The following is an 18,549-nucleotide window of genomic DNA, read 5'->3' on the forward strand; positions in this document are numbered from 1 at the left end:
ACTCTGCTGCAGGGTATCTTTTGCCTTCTTATTGTGCAGGGATTAAAGCCTGGCTGCCTCGATCAGAAAGCTGTCCTGATTGCTCACAAACTCTCAGAGCCTCCCCGGTTAAAACTGATTTAAAGAGACAGGAAAAGCAATGAGAAATCAGCTCCCGCTCCGTCCTTCGAAACAAACTTAATTTTGACACCTAATTATGTGCAAGTCAGGCTCATTCCTATTTCCTTTGCCAAGCTGCTTTTTGGTTTGGATCTCGCAGGGTGCTCACCCTCAGAGGGAAGGGAGGCTTTGATTAGGATGAAGGAGAAAGTCCTGGAGAGGAGAAAGGAATAAAGGTACCTGCAGCACGATGCTGCCTCTGCCCCTCACCTGCTCTGTGACCTTGGCCATGTGGCTCTGGCATCAGGGCTTTGATTTCCCCGCTTTCAAAGGAAGGGAAGCATCAGTTTCCTCCTCCACATGATATTTGGAGACAACAAACTGCAAAGTGCTGAACTCGAGCAGTAAAACCATTCCCGTAGCCTAATGACAGCTCCAGAGAAGTAGCAGGATATATCCATTTTCCCCCATCTCTTTAAGCAGAGCTGAGGAAGAGAAAAGAAAGCCCCTGCCCTGGCTGATAGCAAGCAGCAGCACCGAAAGTGATGCACAGAAATGTGGGGAACACGCCGGAGTGCAGGAATTCGGTTACAAGGCTCGTTTGCAAATTAATGGCTAAATCAATTAAATGAGAGCATGGGATTTCTCTTGAGGAAAGTCTAGTCACGGTGGCAGGGAGAAGGGGAGGGGTTGTGGAGCAGGGATGACATAATCACGTTTGCAAATCACCAGCACCGTGCGCGCTTTAATCCATTAATGGGGTTTTTATCTGTGATCATAAAAAGCAGGTTACATTCAGCCTGGAAGGGAGCGAGGCTTGGAGGAGAGGGGAGGGGAGAGAAAGACACAGAGAGAGAGGCAGAAAGCAAGGCAGAAAGAGAGCACAATCCACTCGGTGCGTTGCTCGCAAGCTTGGGGCTGACAATTAGGGATCTCAGGAGAGCAGCTTCTCAGAATAACACGCTCTCCTCCGCATGGACCGACGGCAGGCAGTGGTTCAGCCCTGCTGATATTTTTTAAGCCCTCCTCGCGGTTTGATGGGCATTCCCAGTGCCTTTGTGCACGTCTCGGGAAGCGTTGACGTGGAAAGGAGCAGCGAGGAGGGGGAGGCTGGAGGAGAAAGCTGCAGCTCCTCCAAAACCAGGGAGGGCATGCACGGGAGGGAGCGGGCTGGCGAGGCGGGGGCACCTCGCACCATGGTACCCCCGTGCCGGCGCGGCGCAGTTCCGGAGATGTCCCTGCTGTGACTGGACGCACCATGAGCATCTGGGAGCTGCTCCTGGCTTTCCTGGTGGTGCTGCTGATGCTCGTGGCCCTGCTGGCCAACGTGCTGGTGCTGATGTGCTTCCTGTACAGCGCCGACATCCGCAAGCAGGTGCCGGGATTGTTCATCCTCAACCTCACCTTCTGCAACCTGTTGATGGCCGTCTCCAGCATGCCCCTGACCCTGGCTGGGATCATTTACAAAAGTCAGCCGGCGGGAGATCAGGTCTGCCACGCTGTGGGCTTCCTGGAGACTTTCCTCACCACCAGCTCCATGCTGAGCATGGCAGCTTTGAGCATTGACAGGTGGATTGCTGTGGTCTTCCCTCTAAGCTACCACTCCAAGATGAGGTACCGGGACGCCGCTCTCATTCTCAGCTACACGTGGTTGCACTCGGCGTCCTTCCCCATAGTGGCAGCTTCTCTCTCCTGGCTGGGTTTCCATCACCTCTATGCCTCCTGCACGCTCTGCAACAAGAGACCGGAGGATAGGACACAGTTTGTGATTTTCACTGGGGTCTTTCACGCCCTCAGCTTCCTCCTCTCCCTGGTAGTGCTGTGTTTCACCTATCTCAAAGTGCTGAAGGTGGCACGGTTCCACTGCAAGCGCATCGACGTGATCACGATGCAGACCCTGGTGCTGCTCGTGGACATCCATCCCAGGTAAGCTTCCCCTGAGGTTGGCAGCTGCTCCTGGCAGGAGAAGTGAGGAGGGGGCTTAGTGTTGTGGTAAAGAGAGATTAACCTGTCTCACAGCAGGGGATGGGGAGGAAACAAACATCCTCTCAGCCCGTTTCTGTTCTGCACGGTTCTCTTCACTTGTGTTTAATTCTCTGATTGCTGAACTCGTTTTTTGTTAGGCTTAAGGACTTGTTTTGGGAGGGAGAGCAAATGCACAGGCAGCTTTGGCCAAGCATGCACTTCCCTTTGAGACAGTGATCAGATCGCTGCCCTTTGTGTCTGAAGGTGGATTTAGTGGTCGATAGCTTTGCATATTTTGGGCACTGTCAGCCCCAAAAGCGTTGCTGAATCTCTGAGAGGGAGGAGGCTGTACATGTCCCTTGGAGTTTGGAAGGGAAGCTGAGCGCTGCCTGCTGCTCCTTTTCCCAGCAGTTTCCCCGTTGCTGTGCTCTCTGTAACTTTATCATTCCTGAAGGCAGAATCCTTAAGGGAATTACATCTGCAAAATACATGTGCTCGAATGCCTGTACTTAAACCTTAAGTGAGAGAGAATTCAGTGGGAGCGTTAATGTGACAAACAGGGGATGTATAAAGCTTGTTTCAAATGGGAGATTTTAGGCAAGTCCCTTGTGCCTGGAGACAAGAGGAGAAAAGTCCCCAGGGACTGGCAGGATCGTGGGCTGGAAGGCAAGAACCAAACAGGGAGAGGAGTGTGTGCAGAAATCATACCAGGGATTATGCACAAGCCATAAATCTTGCATGAATAATCGATGTATAGGTCTGGAAGGGATGCAGGCTCGGTGTGTGATACAGGGAGGAAATGTGCCTGGAAGAGAGGAGAGCAGAGAGGGCAGTCCCACGCCACACATCCCATCTGAGCATCCCTGCTCCCCTTTGCTCCACCAGCCTCTCCATCCGAGCAGCCAGAGCAGGGCTGCAGGGCTCAGAGCACATGTGGCTGTCCTCAGACACAGGTCATGCTTTGGGGATGCCTGAGGCTGAGACAAATAGGTCTGGAAGGATCAGGGCAGGGCAGCACATTTCAGAGGAACAGAAACATTTGCTCAGAATCCTCCTGTTAAGCTGTCTGAGCTGTCTCTTGACCAAGAATACAGAGCAGAACTTTGGGCAAGTCTTGCTGCCGTTCTTGAGAAATACAGGGATAAATCTTTCCTTATTCCCGAAGTCACACTGAGGACAAAAACACCCTCCTGCCCTATGTGCTGTCTGCTTGATGAGCTGTTCTCGACTGCCTCAGCTCCTGCAGCATGAGGAGATGTGGTGCTTACTCCCAGCAGAGTGCCACAAACCCACCAGGGCTGTTTGAAACCCCACTCGTTTTGCCTCATGCTAAAAGTATGCCTGGGCTGCACAGCAAAGTTCAGTAAAAGGGCAAAAAACCTCAGTGATGCTTCTCCTCCCCTGCGTTTTTTCCTGGTTGAGGTTGATTTGAGGGTGTTTGTGCATTTTGTGATCCTTTCCCTGCAGTGGGGCTGCGGGAATGATGCTTCCCCTCTTCAGGGCAGCCAGAGCTGTGCACGCACTTTGCTGTGGGTAAACTGCACCACTGCCTGCATCTCTGGCACCAGATTATTCTGGCGTCTCTCTCTAAGAAAGGAGCTTTAGTTTATTTTCTGCCCTGCAGAAAATAGTGGGTGATTTGACCCCTGGAGGAGCTGCTCTAACCAGTGACAGCTCCCGTGCTGAAAGGGGCAGATCTCAGGGCACCCACCAACCCTCCTGTGAGAGCTGCACAGGGGCTGCAGCTCTGCTGGCAGAGGCAGAGATGCTCAGAAATGTCTGACATAACAAAGGCATCATTTGCATTGTGTAACAGGCAATTTCAGGGTACCCCTAGTAGCTGGCAGCACGGCTGTGGATGCTGGGAGAGCCCAAATGAGAAAACAAAGTTTGCAATCCCACTTTAGGCTACTCTGACTCCTCTGGTGCAGTTTCAGCGCTGGGAAATGTGTACAGATAGTTTTCTGCTTCCCATGACTCAGAATCCAGCCGCAGGGGGGTCTGGTGACAGGATTGTGACAGATGGCTTTATTACCTGTGACTTAGAAAGACACCAGTGATCTCCTGAAGATCATTCAGGACGAGCACAAAGGAAACCTACAAATACCCTGCAAATATGTGTGAATGTTTAGGACATGTGGCATTTCAAGTTAGCTAAGGCTTTTTTAGTGGATCCTGCTTTTTCTTTGTTGTTAAGACCAAAATATCTTGGGTATTGTGGGAGATTTGGGTAAAACTTCACTTAAGTGCCTAACCCATGTATTTCTTAATTCAAATTATCTATACTATCTTTTTGGTGTATCCAGCTCTACACATCTTAAGGTCCAATATCCCATAAACTTTGTTTAAAATACCAAACCTTCAAAGGGATATAGCTCAGATTTCCCAGGATATTAAAATCTTTAAATGAAAGCTTAGCCAATAATCCTGTTCTATTACTGATGTCACTGCTAGAACTCACACATGCCTTATCTTAGTGCATGAAAGTGTGTGCAAAACCAAAATATTCATCTGTGTGCATGGTCTACATGAAGGAGTGAGATAAAATACCTTCCTCTGTGATGTGGTATTTACTGGATACATCTGGAAGGGCTGAACAAAAGAAATGGGTTCAAGTCTACCAGGACAGTCATGGGTGAGCTCCAGGAGCGAGAAACAGCTTTGCATGTGCCAGAAAAGAAAAGATGTGACTGGGAAAACAGAGACAAAAATTACACCACCCTCTCCTCCCTAACAACACCTCAATTGAACCTGTCCTGGAGAGTCACTTTCCTGTATTGCCATGGGCTTGGGATATTCTGAATTTAAGAACACAGGTCTTAAACGAAGCTCATGAAACTCTGAGATCATTTTTCTGCACATAAAAATACTCCAAGTTCCCCAGCTCTTGCAGAATTGAAAGCACACAGGTTCCCTTGAAAAGGTGGAATTTTTTTTCCCTTCTCAGCTGTCATTGCTAGCTGCAAGTAATTCACATATGGAACATGTAACACCTTTAAATGTGTAATTTTCTTTAAGAGAAAGATAATTTGTTAGAAGAACAAACCTTTCCTCCAGTATTTATTTCATCACATCATGATAGCTCTCTGGGCCTGACAATGTAATACCAAATTCAGAATGGAACAAAAGAAACACTTTTTCTTCAGCAGAACCAAAGGAGCTCATTGCCACAGAGATCACTGAAACACACTGAGATCCTCAGGACACAGCGTGTGTTTGGGTGTTGATAAAACATTTACAGATGAAGTAAATAATGTAAGGGTATGGCCACGAGCCTCAGAGCATGTGGAGCCTGAGAGTGAGTCATCAATTAAAAATTTACAACAAAAAATGGAAAGACTAATGCCAAACAGTTGGGTTTAAAAAAAAATTTATGTATATATAAATGCAGGACATGGGGTAGCCATTCAGCTTGCCTGAGAAGTGACTGTGGCACTGTGAGATTTGTGCAAGGAGCAGCAACTCTGCCATGGGCACAGAGAGGGGTTCAGGATGCCAGCCTGGCTTTGCTGTGCCCTTCCCAAAGGGATTTATTGAGGTACAGGCAGTCCTGGCACTGTGGGATCCCAGTGCTGCCCAACCCACCTGCCTGGGGCAGACAGGGGTTCATCCACTTCCCTCAGAAACCATGGGGAGCACAGCATCCCTCAGACAGACCGAGGAGGAGGATGAACTTTCACATTAATCGCTGCTTTCACAAGCCAATGTGCTGATTTCAGGGTCTCAGCCCTGCTGGCATCCTTAGAGGATTCAGAGAATTCATTCAGGAGGCATCCCACTCTGGATATATGGGGATTTTGGAAGGAATTTTGAATAGGTTAGAGACAGGACCTCTGAATTACTTTTGTTTTTTTTCTTATCTTCTGCATAGGAAGGGTGAGTTTGGCTCACATTGTTACTGCATGGTTCAGAATGTCCCAAGACCCCTAAGTTGCAAGACCTTTAAAGGAGTTATTGACCAATTGACTGTTACCAAGGTTATTTATGTTTTTGACCCAATCCTTAAATATTTTGACTTATGGACTCATGCTACAGTGTAACCTTTCTTAGCCAGCCATGTTATGACACACAAACTCACAGTGCCGCATTCTAAACTCCTTGTTCACCTCTGTGACTACTTTTATTTTTATATCTTAAACTCTAAAACTCTAAACTTTCTTTTACTTATCTTAACGTGTCTCTGCTTTAAACTACAAATCCACATTCTCACTTCCAGCACCTAAGTCTGGAAGCCTTTTCCAAGATCAAATCCTGAGTTTAATTCTAACTTTAGCTTACAGGCCCAAATTTCTGAGAATTCCCTGCATTTCAGATTCCAACGGGATATTTTCCAAGTCTCTGAGTATCACCTTGCCTGCAAATACAGCTTACAGTAGTTCAAGAAGGAGCTGCAAACTGAATTCAAGGATGAAATCCACCAATTTTTCTATAGATCAGTTGATATAATGGGGCTGTGTGCACTCAAACATATAACCATGTATTTGTCAGTGACTTTGTGGAGGGTAAGATGAACAGATGATGCATTAATATTTGGTTTTGTCCCATTTGAACACAGTGTTTTCCTTTGTAACTTTTATTTTTTCTATATCTTAAACTTTAAAACTCCAAACCTTCCTATTCTTAACTTAACATGCCTCTGCTTTAAACTATAAATCCACATTCTCGCTTCTAGCACCTAAGTCTGGAAGCCTTTTCCAAGGTCTCAGATCAAATCCTGAGTTTAATTCTGATACCAACAGGATATTTTCCAAACCTCTGAGTATCACCTTGCCTGCAAATACAGCTTACAGTAGTTCATAAACTGAATTAAAGGAGGAAATTCACCAATTTTTCTATAGATTAGTTGATATATTGGGGTTGTGTGCACACAAATATTCAACCACGTATTTGTCAGGAACTTTGTGGAGGGTAAGATGAACAGACAATGCATTAATATTTGGGTTTGTCCCATTTAAATGCAGTGAACAACTAAACCAGATTGTTCTCCATCATTCCATGGTGGACTGGAATTGGGAATTGTCACCTGGTGCTCGTTGTGGCTGATTTGGTTGTGTTTGTGTTGGATGTCCCGCAGCGTGCGCGAGCGCTGTCTCGAGGAGCAGAGGAGGCGGCGGCAGCGGGCGACCAAGAAAATCAGTACCTTCATTGGTACCTTCATCCTTTGCTTTGCACCTTATGTAATCACAAGGTAAGTGTGCACTACATCCTGGAAAAGGCTGCTGAGATGCTCTCCTGGCTCGGGGAAGTAGGGCACTCTGAGCCCGAGCAGGGTTCCGGTCTCCTGGGGAAATCTGACGCGCCGCTTCCACTCCTGTAGCGGAGGCTGCATTTACTGAGCTAACAAATGATGGAAAATGTCCCAGTGCTTCTCCTCTCAGTCCTGATGCACTCTGAGGGTCAGACTCTGCTCACTCAGCCCAGTCAATGTGCTGCTTGCATGGGAGGGGTTTAGGAAATCAGTCCATAAGGTTTTTCAGATGATGCCTCAGGTTTGGCTTTTCTGTGTTTCCCATTCTGTGCTGCTTTAGTGTGTGGGTCTGGGTTCACATCAGGGGATGGTGAGCTCTGTGCACAGAGCAGGGAGACAAAACAATTCCTGCTCCAGCTGGGCACCAAGGACAAATGATCCAAATCCCAGCCCAGGAGCACAAACACCGTGGGCTGGAGAGAGAAAAACAAGCAGGGTGGGACTGCCTGGGCTAAAGCTGGGATGGGACAATGAACTGCAAGGTGCAAATGGAGCAGAGCTGATCTCAGGGACAGAGCCCGTGCCCGGCCGTGCATTTTGGGGCCATTTTGGTTCATCTTGGGTGCAGCCCTGGCTGGGCTCTGGTGCTGCCCAAGGTGCATCCATGGAGGGGATCCTGTGAATAAATCCCTGCTTTATTCTTTAGCTCTGTCCAGCCTCTGTTCTAGGTCAGCCTTCCCCAGGCATCACTGACATTTTTGTGTTGTCACCTCCTGCTCTGACTTCCCAGTGCAGGGGTTGATCTCCAGGGAAAATCTCACCTGAATAGCTCAGACTGTAAAACTTTGGTCAACAAGATTCAGCTGAGGTGGGAACATAGTCCACAGACTCAAACAACAGTTTTGTCTGATTGGGTAGGGTTTATTAGTCATAAATATCAAATATCAAAGCTGTGCTAGCTCATAACTGAAAAATCTTCTTGTGATTTATGGTAGATATCTATCCACCAGCTTATCTTTGGAAATGGCTCCTGTGGGAAACACTAAATTACTCTTGTGAAATAAAAAGTGTTAGAAAGTGAGTACATCCAGAAAAAAAAAAGTTATCTAGCTGTTAAAGGAAATTTACAGCTTGCATTCCTTATTATAAGATTTTGGGAAAACTGAGATGCTGCTATGCACAACAGAGAAAGAAAAAAAAATTAAGGTCTCTCCTATTCCAATACTATTAAGCAGAAATTAGTGAGGCTGATCTCAATCAAATCAGATCCACCTTGAAAAAAATAATTTAAAAAATCTGGATTAAGAATCAATATAATTGAACTTTTGGCCAACTTTGAGTTTTTCCAATTCAGTGTAATGCCCTGAATTCCCAGAATTAGAAAATTTAAGTAATTTACTAGAATTACCTTCATGGCCACAAGACACCACTGCAAGCCACTTCTGCTGCACTGAGGATGCTTTTGTCCAATGAGCTTCTGTCTCACAGGCACACATCTGCTTCTGTTCCAACTTCTGAACTCTCAGCTCGTTCCATACAGCCCCAGCCCTGCATTATAAACCCTTCACCATCTCATCAGTGCAGTTTCTCCCTCACTTCAGGCATATTCTTACTTACAACTATAGGAATAGCAGTTTATGATTTTTCTGCTTACTGTTTGTGTACTGTATTTTTACATCAATCCAAGGCTGCAGATCAAACCCTTCAGTGTCTGCGGGAGTTTCTGTTTTTCTGATTGTCACAGCTGCACAGCAGGCTAAGGGAATTCCCAGTTGAGCTCCCTGAGAGGCTTTGCTGGACACCTGCAGGATTGGGTGCTCCAGGACACTCATCCCTGCCTTCCATGGGCTGGGCACCCTGACACCAAGGGGATGGGGAGAATTGGAGTTTAATGTGTGAACAAGTGTGTAATTGTGTGTAATTTCTGGACAACATCCAGTGCTTTGCATTCTCAGGAGGGACATGATCAATCACAGTTCAATCCATGGACAGAAGTCAGGACAGGGAGTGCCTTGCTCAGCCTCTCCTTATCAGCAATATATTTCAATTAAACACGCTTTTAAGTACTGCCTGAAGTGGGAGCTAACAGCAGCAAATCACAAGGTTTCACTACAACATCTTCCTGTTTCCACACTGAAAATATTCCATGAACGAGTGAGGGAGTTGTGCTCATGACCCCAGACAGATAAACGCTTCTCTGGGCAAACCTGAGATTTTCAGATCACACTGAGGCAAAAATCAGATCAGACACTTCATTTATCAAGCAAACACCCTTCTAATTAGTTCAGTGGATGATCTTAAGTGGTGTATCAGGATCTGATTGCCTTTGACCCAGGGTTTCCACTTCACCAGCATCACAGGTGTAATCCCCCCATTATGTATTTCCAAGCACAGATTGTTTCTTGTTTTGTAAAATAACTTGCTGGTACACATTTCTTCCTCTGCTGTATTCATCATTATGCAATTAAAGATACTTGTTCCAAACCTCTTTTCTCCAAGGAACTTTTTCATAAGAAAAATGAAGCTAAGTCATACAAGTTTCTAAAATTCATTTCCAACTCCAGGCATTTCATACTGAAATACAGAACTTTGCTCATGTTAGTTAATAAATGCTGTCAATGTGTGAGGAAATTGGCCTTAAATTAAAAATCCTGAAGTAATAGCAGGCAGAAGTTCATAATCCCACGCCCTCAGGTTACAGAGGAGGATGGAGGAGGAACAGGCAGAAGTTGATTAAAATTTTGTTGTATCATCTCTGGGGGATAGGGGGTAAGCAAACCCCGGTTTTAAATTGTTGTTTGCCCTCTGCATATGCAGATCCTGCTTGGGCACACAAAAAGCTCAGAATTCTTCTGCAATTTGTGTTCTTCAGCATCCCAGCTAGGTGGGCACTCGTTCAGTAAAATATTTTAGTGTAATGGTGAACTGCACATATAAATAAAGGATTTCCAGTGTGCATTATGTGTGTAGAGATCAAGGTCACACTCTTCCACATGGCATTCTTGTTTGTTTACTGAAGGGGAAATAAAATAATTGGATAGCCGTGTGAAATGACACACTCTACAGAGTTGTAAGTTTCTAAAATATCAACAAAATATCACAGAAAAAGAGCTTACAGCTTTGAAATAAAAAGGGTTTGAAGACCAGACAGTGGAAGAGAGGCTTATGAAAGCAAGCCAGGGAATTATGTAGCTGATACTGTAAAATTTAATTTACAGGTAGCACTGAAATATTAATGTACCTTCACTGAAAATGTCTTCTTTTAGGTTGAAATGTTTCGTGAAAATGGAAGCCGTGCATATCATTTCCCTCACAAATGAGAACCAAAACCTTTCAAAGGCAATAAATTCTGTGATGTGCCTTGAAAGACTGACATTTAATTGTTTGTACATGAAATGGAAATGCATAGCTCAGGGTTTGGCTACATTTCTATGTTTGCTGCTTGATAACAGCAAATGTAATTTACTATAAAAAATAATGCATGAGAATTGAAAAATGTGTAAATGTCAAGGAAGCTTACAGAATGCAAGGAAAATATTTAAGATCTTGTTAATAAAAGTGTAGGCTTTTCATTTGATCAGTCAATGAAGGTAAAATTAGCAAGTCTAGGCTTGCAACCCTGAAGTGTCTGCTTGATGTGCTTTAAATGGAGATTGTTAATGTGTCATAGAACTGACTGACAGAGCCTCAGACACAAATTTGTCATATTTTGGTTATTCAAGGCATCCGCTGAATTTAATTAAACGTAATCAAATTCACATCTGTAAAGCACTCAGTAAAAATAAATCATCCAAATGAGTTTCAATGTGGTGAAATTCAAAATGTGAAGTAGGCATTGAATAAATGAAGTGGAGAACAACAAGGATGGCTCACGGTAGATTACAAAGCAAATATGACTCAATAGATGATTAATTTCAAAATTGTCAATTCTCATTTTAGAACACGTTAACGTGGATGCCATAAGTTGCATTTTATTAAAGAAGAGAGAATACACCAGAGGAGACCACCTGGAAACTCAAGTAGATGAAAATTATGTCTCACTTGTGATCTTTGTGGAAAAGATAATGACCATGAATTACAGGGAGAGGTTGAAAGAACTTTGGTTTATTCGAGATGAGAGAAAAATGGGACAGATGAGGGTTTTTTGGGACCTCAGAGCTGCTGGGCCAAGCAGCACCAGTGGAGTGGCACCAACAATTCCCAAGTATTTTCATTCCCTGGTCACCTGAAATGTCCCTCACATTGACTGGACTGTGACATCTGCCAGCATTATTTAAAATAATACATTGTAGTGAAAGGTTATGGAATGGGAATGACTGAGGAAAAAGAATCCTCATCTCTAAACTGCCTGAAGTACCAACATTATTGTCATTGCTGCTGCAGGAACCACCCTCCAGAATGCTCCTTGGAGGTGGTGCTTTGTCAGGAGAAAGCATTTCCCAGGCAGGTTTAAGAGCACCTGCTGCTGCAGACAGGTCCAGCAAAGCCCTGCCCTGCCATGTGGGCTCTGTGGCAGCACACGTGGCTGTTTGACCTCTATGAAAATCAATAGTTTCTAACAGCTGTAGAGGCATATTGAACAGAGCTGCCCTTTGATGCTGCTCAAAGGCGTGGGGAGTTATCAATATTTCCCTGTCAAAAATGCTCTCAGTACACAGTGAAATATCTGGGATAGTGTAGGTATGACCAGTATATTAAGTTTTTCTCCCTCCCCTAACAATTTTAAATTTTAAAGTTTTTGTCTTGCTCTACTTGTTGCAAATGTGAATCCTTGCCCTTTGAACTGGACAGTTTTTAAATTCAAGGTATGACACGCCATCTCGCAGCGATGAATTTTCCGTGTGTGCTTCTATAACTCAGACAAATTGTTCAAAGGCATTGAACTCTAGGAGCTGGACTGGCCAAAAGAGCTGGGTAGCCCTGGTGAGGTGACTCAGGTGCTCTAGAGGAGACCTAGAACCAAGAATTCAAACTGATACTGGGTTTTTAGGTTGCTCATAGTAGAGGAATTTGACTCCCTTGAGACCAAGCAATGGCACTTTGGCAAACAGATCTCAAGTTTACATTTGCAGCCTTTAAAATTGATAAGAGGAGGACAACATACACATTTTCACGAGCAGGGCTTTCTTTTCTTTAGTTTTGTTGCAATTCCCCAGCAATAATTTGTGGGTTTGGAGTGGTTTAATGTAATTTTTAACTTTCACTCTTTCCCCCTCCCTCTTTCCCCAGACTCGTTGAATTATCCTCGGTGGTCCACATCAACTCCCACTGGGGGATCATCTCCAAGTGCTTGGCTTACAGCAAAGCTGTTTCAGACCCTTTTGTGTACTCTTTGCTGCGGCACCAGTACAAGAAGACGTGGAAGGACATCCTAAACAAGGTCCTCAAGAGGAGCTCCATCAACTCCTCGGCGCTGGCGGGCGAGCCGCACAGCCGGAACCTCCCGCAGCTCAACGAATGAGGAGCTGGCACGGCCCCTGCCAAGGGATATTTGGGAAACCACAGCAACTGGCCCACCCCTAGTAGCTCCCCTCAGCTGCCCCGGTTTTGGGAGGCAGCTGTGGGCAGGGTGAAGCCCAGAGCGTGTCCCTCCAGCGGCCCGTGGCTGCTCTGGACCTCCTCCCCGCGACTGGAAGAGCGCTATTGATCCGTGGTCCTGCAGGCTCCACAAATACAAATCTCCCATTGATTTCCATCAGCTGCTGCATTTATAGATAAAAAATCCAGTCCTACATGAAGGTAATGGGAGCAAACTGCTGCTGGTGTAAGGTTGTTCTGAAAAGCTGCACAGGGATGTTTGTGCTGTGTTTGGCGTTCGCTGCAGGTGAAGCTCCTTCTGATGTAGCTGCCAACGTGGCTTTACAAAAACCACCACCCACCCTACTGGCTTGTTTGTAGAAACAAAGGTTGTTTGAAGAAAATAGAAGTTGTTTGTAGAAAATATCTTAATGGGAAAAAACCTAAAAAAAATCTGAATATTCATCCAGCGCCCAACACAGTTCAGCCTTTTCTGACATATATTTTAGGAAGAATCCCATAGAATTGAAGGAAGAGAAAAACTACTTTTGGAGTGTGCTGGATTCAGCTATGTCTTCTCTAAATTTTAGAAGTTATTTACATAGAATCTCTCTAATGTTCTCCCCATTAAATTTCAGGAAGATACAAATGGTAGACAGGGTGGAAAGGTCAGGATGCCTCCTGCCTCCCTTCCATATATCTGAGCTCTGAGTAGCTGGATTTTGCCCAAAGCTGCAGATCTGGGCCCTGTGCCCAGGAGGAAAATAACAAATCTCTTTTTCTGAGGAGTTATTAATCATGGGGCTTTTTCCTACTTAAAGGAAAGATGAGCCTAAGTCTGAGTTTCAAGTATAATTTCCAAAGCAAGTGGAGCACAAATAATAGGCCCCCCTCTCCACCATGAAAGTGGAGCCAATAATCTGAATCCACCCCTGAATGTGCAAATCTCTGGAGGTGTCAGTACAAATCTTCATAGCTCTGGATTGCAGTTCTGCACAGGAACATTATCAACATTTACCATGCACTCAGATGCCTGCCCAGATTTTAAAATAGGCTTGGTTAATTAGGCTTCATGAATGCAATGGCAGCTTCAATAACAGCTGGCACAACTGGCTGCACTGCCATGCATCCCTGCTCATATCCCAACTGTCAATGCCATTCTGAGGAAATAAGTCCTCAAGTTGTAAAAAATGTGGGATTACTTTTTAGTTGCCACCTTCTCTTATGCAAAAGAAGAGCTTAGTGTGTTGCAAAAAATGTCCACTGTTGAATTTTCTGGCCTCTGATTCAAATCCCAGATAAGGGACTTAGTGAGAGGCTTCACCCCAGAGTCAGTGAATGTCATGCCTCAGTTATTATCTGAAGATTATTAGCTACCATGTAAACTTTTAAAAAATCAGCTTAATCCTTAATTTCAGTTATAAAAATACCATAATTACAATAAAATCCACATTATAGCCACAGAATTTAAGAAGCTTTTAAAACACTGCATTCAAATGAGCCCTTAGCCAGATTAAATAGTCTACCTCATCTTAATCATTTTGCTTCTTAGGCTTAATGTAATTTTCTCAGGTGCAATAGATAAAAACACCCAGTTCAATACTTATTTCTTAAGAAATTCAAGACATATTGATGATTAGATTGTATTGGAATACAGGATGTTAGCAAGTTGAATAGTATTGAATTTAAAAAGATAAAAAAGCTCTATATTGAGCATGTTTGACTTAAATTGCACCAGGAAAGGCCACAGCTGCCGTAAACTTACACATGGAGCTGATGCCAAAGCCAATGGGAGGTTTGTATGTCAATAAGGGCAGCTCCAGAAATATTTAAACCTTCAAATTCAAAGAGAGTAAGCTAATTTCCCAGGAGAAAAAAAAGCATAATCCATTTAGGACGTCTAGTAAAAGATGGAGAATACAGCACTGGACTTGTCTCATTATGCTTGTGTATCACAGTCAGTCACTGGCTGATTTATATCCCACCATGAGCAATAAATCTCTCCCCTTGTATGTGTTTAAAAATTTGTCTCTCTTTCATGGTGCCTTTCTCTCCTAATTAATCTTATAACAGAGAATAGATATGATTTCCCCTTCCTTGCATCAGCTCTCTGTCATGTTTTGACCATCTGAAGCAAGCAGGAGTTGTAAATGCTGGTGCTTGACAAACTGCCTCAGTACACGAAATAAAAACACCACCCCAGCATTTCCTGATGACATTTTATAGGATACTCAAAATATGATGCTGTGGCTTGTTCAGTGCTAGATTTTCAGCTGAATTCTCATAGGCAACTGGCAAAATTGTCTAAAATGTGTGTCTCGGTGATGAATGTAGATATGAGTAACTATCTGTCTGCTGAGTATTATATGTACTACACAACACTCTGGCTGGAGTGGGTTAAAATCCTGCTGGTAAATGTAATGCACAGTATTTATTATCTCTGCTCACCAAGCAGAGCTGTTCTCTTGTCTAACACACGTGTGTGCAAGGAGGGGGAGGGGGGTGGGGGGAATTTCCACTTGTTACTTCAATATTTTTGAAAAAGTTTTGTCAAGTTTGGCTGCAACCTGTGCCCAAAATCTGGAGCTGCATGTTCAAAATCTGGGCAGCTGCTTAGGCAATGTGCAGATTTCTGTTTGTTGTATCTGTGACCCATCTGCAATATCTACTCCTCACACGCATGTTCAATTAACATTTCCTTCAGAGCCTGTGAATTTGGCAGGCAGAGCACTGGCAGATGATTAAGAGAATGTAGTCCACCACCACCACCACGTTTTGTGGATTCTGAGCTTTTCCCTTTGTTCATTTGAACGGTTTTTACACCATTTCAGGGCCCTCACTGTGAGCTGTCGTCCTGGTTTCTGTTGTGTTCTTGAGCCAGTTTGAATGTGAAAATTAATTGCAATTGGCAAAAATTATGAGAGACTGATAAGGGTTGTTGAACAATTATAAAGTATCAGGTCCTCTCTTGATATAAATCAAAATAATGGTGGTTTCGCCTGAGGAAAGTCACCATTAGGTGACTTTATGCAGGGTCTATAGATTTCTTCTCTATGTTTAGAGCCCTTTTAAAATTGTATTTACAAGTGGAAGGATGTAAGCAGGATTTAGGGAGTTCCTCTGATGTGCAAGTGCTCACTTCCAATGTCAGGCAGCCACATAACAAAGTTCTACCCCTGTTCTTACACTTTGAGTAGATGACCCTAAAAACCTCTTTTCAGTAGCCCCAAATCAGACTTTTTAGAACTCGACTTATGTCTGAAAAAAACCAAACCTACAAACCTAGAGATAAAAAATACTTCAGACAAACCCTTGTGGAGCCTGATGGCCGCTGCAGCTGTGGCCACACAAATCACAGCAGCCCAGACGAGCTGAGGTTGGAAGGAACCTCAAAAAGCTCCCAAAAGCCCCCAAAATCCACATCCCTGCCTCTGGCAGTGATTTACCCTCTCAGTTTTGCCAAAACACCTAGAAAATGATCTTGGTCTGCTTCAGGTCAACAGTAAAATCTTCTGGCTAGGATATTTTTTTTAAATAACTTTGAGAAGACGTTTTAGACTAAACTTCCAAACCCAGAACATCTTCAGGAGGCTCCAAAAGTGAAGTAGGAATGGATGTGAGTGGGAGGCTGGGAAGTACAAACTGGCTTTGCTGCAGTGTTTTGGGATTCCTTGGCTGCACTGAGCTTTTCCCAGTGCCCTGTTCCCACCCTGACAGCTCTCCAAGCCTCTCAGACATTCACCCATCCCAAAGAAAAAGGTGAGAATCCTGTCAAACCTTTTGGGTTTGGGAGGACTCTCATGGTCTTCAGATGGTTTTTATGGGAACTACTCACATAGTTTAAACAACTAGAGAATATAATTCTTAAAGTCTAGGAGGTTTAGGTCACTAAAATGTGAATTTTTCTGGACCTACATGCCCAAAGTTTCATAGCTCCCTCACCTCTCTTAATCCTAAATGAAGAAGGCTCTGAATATCTTGCCCTGTACATTTTTTATGTGCACAGTGAATATCTCTGGAATAACCCTTTGGAAATTGCTTTTCTCTGCTGTTAGATCTGTCTTCTCCCCACACTCAGTGTTCTCCTGATTAAACAAAGCTTAAAAGCAAAGACAGGGAGTTCACACCTCTGTCAGCTCATTGTTACTGGACTCTAAAAGTCACTGAGCAGCACGGAAAGCTCAGCTGGATCCTGACCCCAGAGCCACTGGGTGTTTGCTTTGCTGGATTGTGAGGGCTGAGCTTTTGTGTCTGCAGAATCAGGGATTATGTCTTTGTAACCTGCCCAGACCTGAATAAGTGGGAACAATGTCATTGCAGCCTTAAATCTATTTATTTTTAATTTGCTTCTTATGCTTTCAGCATTCAATATAGTGAAAATTTTCAATGGGTGATGGTTTTTTAAAGAAAACCATCTTGCTCCAAAAGGCAGCTGTCCCTGTGGGGAGGGTATAAAAGTTTACACAGAGAAAAGAGCTGCTGCAGACTTTGTAAAATGGCAGCTTCTTACCTGTACTCCTGGTGTGTTTGGTGTAAATATGCATTTAGGATTGTGGGTTTTAAAGAAAATACTGCTGGTTTATGAGCTGAAGAAGTTGCTGTAGTTTATCCTATATGTCTATGTTTCTAAGGAGGAGGATTAGCCCCACAGGCTGTAAGTGCCCTTCAGAAATGTGTGTGCCAAGAAGCAGAAGCATCAGGGGTGTGACAGCAGGGGTGGCAATTGAGGAGTAAAATAACTTTGTTGTTGTTGTTGTTGTTGAAGAAATGCTTTTTCACATGGTTTCAATATACCCAAGGGCACAAGTCCATATGGCTGATTATTTACACACGAAGTCATGTCAGGGAAAGGGTTTCCATCTGGAATTATTACTGAGAGAAGGGTTTGGGGTTGGAAGGGAGCTTAAATCCCATCCATTCCAACCCTGCCATGGCAGGGACACCTCCCACTGTCCCAGGCTGCTCCAACCTGGCCTTGGGCACTGCCTGGGATTCGGGGGCAGCCACAGCCAGGGCCTGCCCACCCTCACAGGGAACAATTCCTGATTCCCAAAATCCCGTCTAAATCTGTGTCAGTTTGAATCCATTTCCCTTTGTTCTGTCACCCCCCGCTCTGGTCCAAAGCTCCTCTCCATCTTTCTCTTTTCTAGTCACTGTAGTTCTACAGTCAGAGCTTTAAAACAAATGTTTTTTAAAAGTCATGCAAAGCAAAAAAAAAAAAAATCAGAAGTCCCCATTCCCTTGGGATTTGGATCCAGTGGTTTTTGATGCAATGCCAGAGCATCCCAGTGAGATTTCAGTGGGAGGGCAGCAGGTCCATGGTGCAGAACTGGCTGCAGCCTTCCTGCCCATCCCACTGTCCTGCTCCTTATTGCACTCTGAGCTCTTGAACAACAACTTCAAAAAACCCTGTCAGATACCAAAGTGTTTTAATTTAATTTACCTCCTGACCACCAAACCCTTGTGCACAGACAGGTAAATTCTCCTGTTTTGCTAATGGGATCAATGACCAACAGAGGGGGGGAAAATACAAAGGAAGGAATCTCATTAATTGAATGACTTTTGTGAGGAAAATGTCAGTGAAATGCTCGGTGCCCTCAGGGTCACCCAGCAAACATGTGACAAGGCCGGGGACAAGTTCTCTGTGCTTTATGCCCAGCCTCATTTAAAAAATAGTAAACTAAAGCTACCTGCATCAGCCAGACTAAAGAATGGGTCTTTTTATAGCAGGAACCATAGGGCTTCCCAGACAAGACATTTGAAAACTATTATCACATATT

The 18,549-nt window shown here is 44.3% G+C and overlaps 1 protein-coding gene across 1 annotated transcript; it reads left to right on the forward strand.

Annotated features, from left to right (window-relative positions):
* Positions 1–808: 808 nt before the first annotated feature.
* On the forward strand, positions 809–18,289 carry GPR26 (G protein-coupled receptor 26). Its single transcript, XM_005494845.4, has 3 exons — positions 809–2,025; positions 7,139–7,252; positions 12,482–18,289. The coding sequence occupies exons 1-3, from the start codon at positions 1,358–1,360 to the stop codon at positions 12,711–12,713; spliced, it is 1,014 nt and encodes a 337-aa protein (XP_005494902.2). The 5' UTR covers positions 809–1,357; the 3' UTR covers positions 12,714–18,289.
* Positions 18,290–18,549: the final 260 nt, after the last annotated feature.

This window comes from Zonotrichia albicollis, chromosome 7 (genome assembly GCF_047830755.1).
Source record: "Zonotrichia albicollis isolate bZonAlb1 chromosome 7, bZonAlb1.hap1, whole genome shotgun sequence".
NCBI classification, from domain to species: domain Eukaryota; kingdom Metazoa; phylum Chordata; class Aves; order Passeriformes; family Passerellidae; genus Zonotrichia; species Zonotrichia albicollis.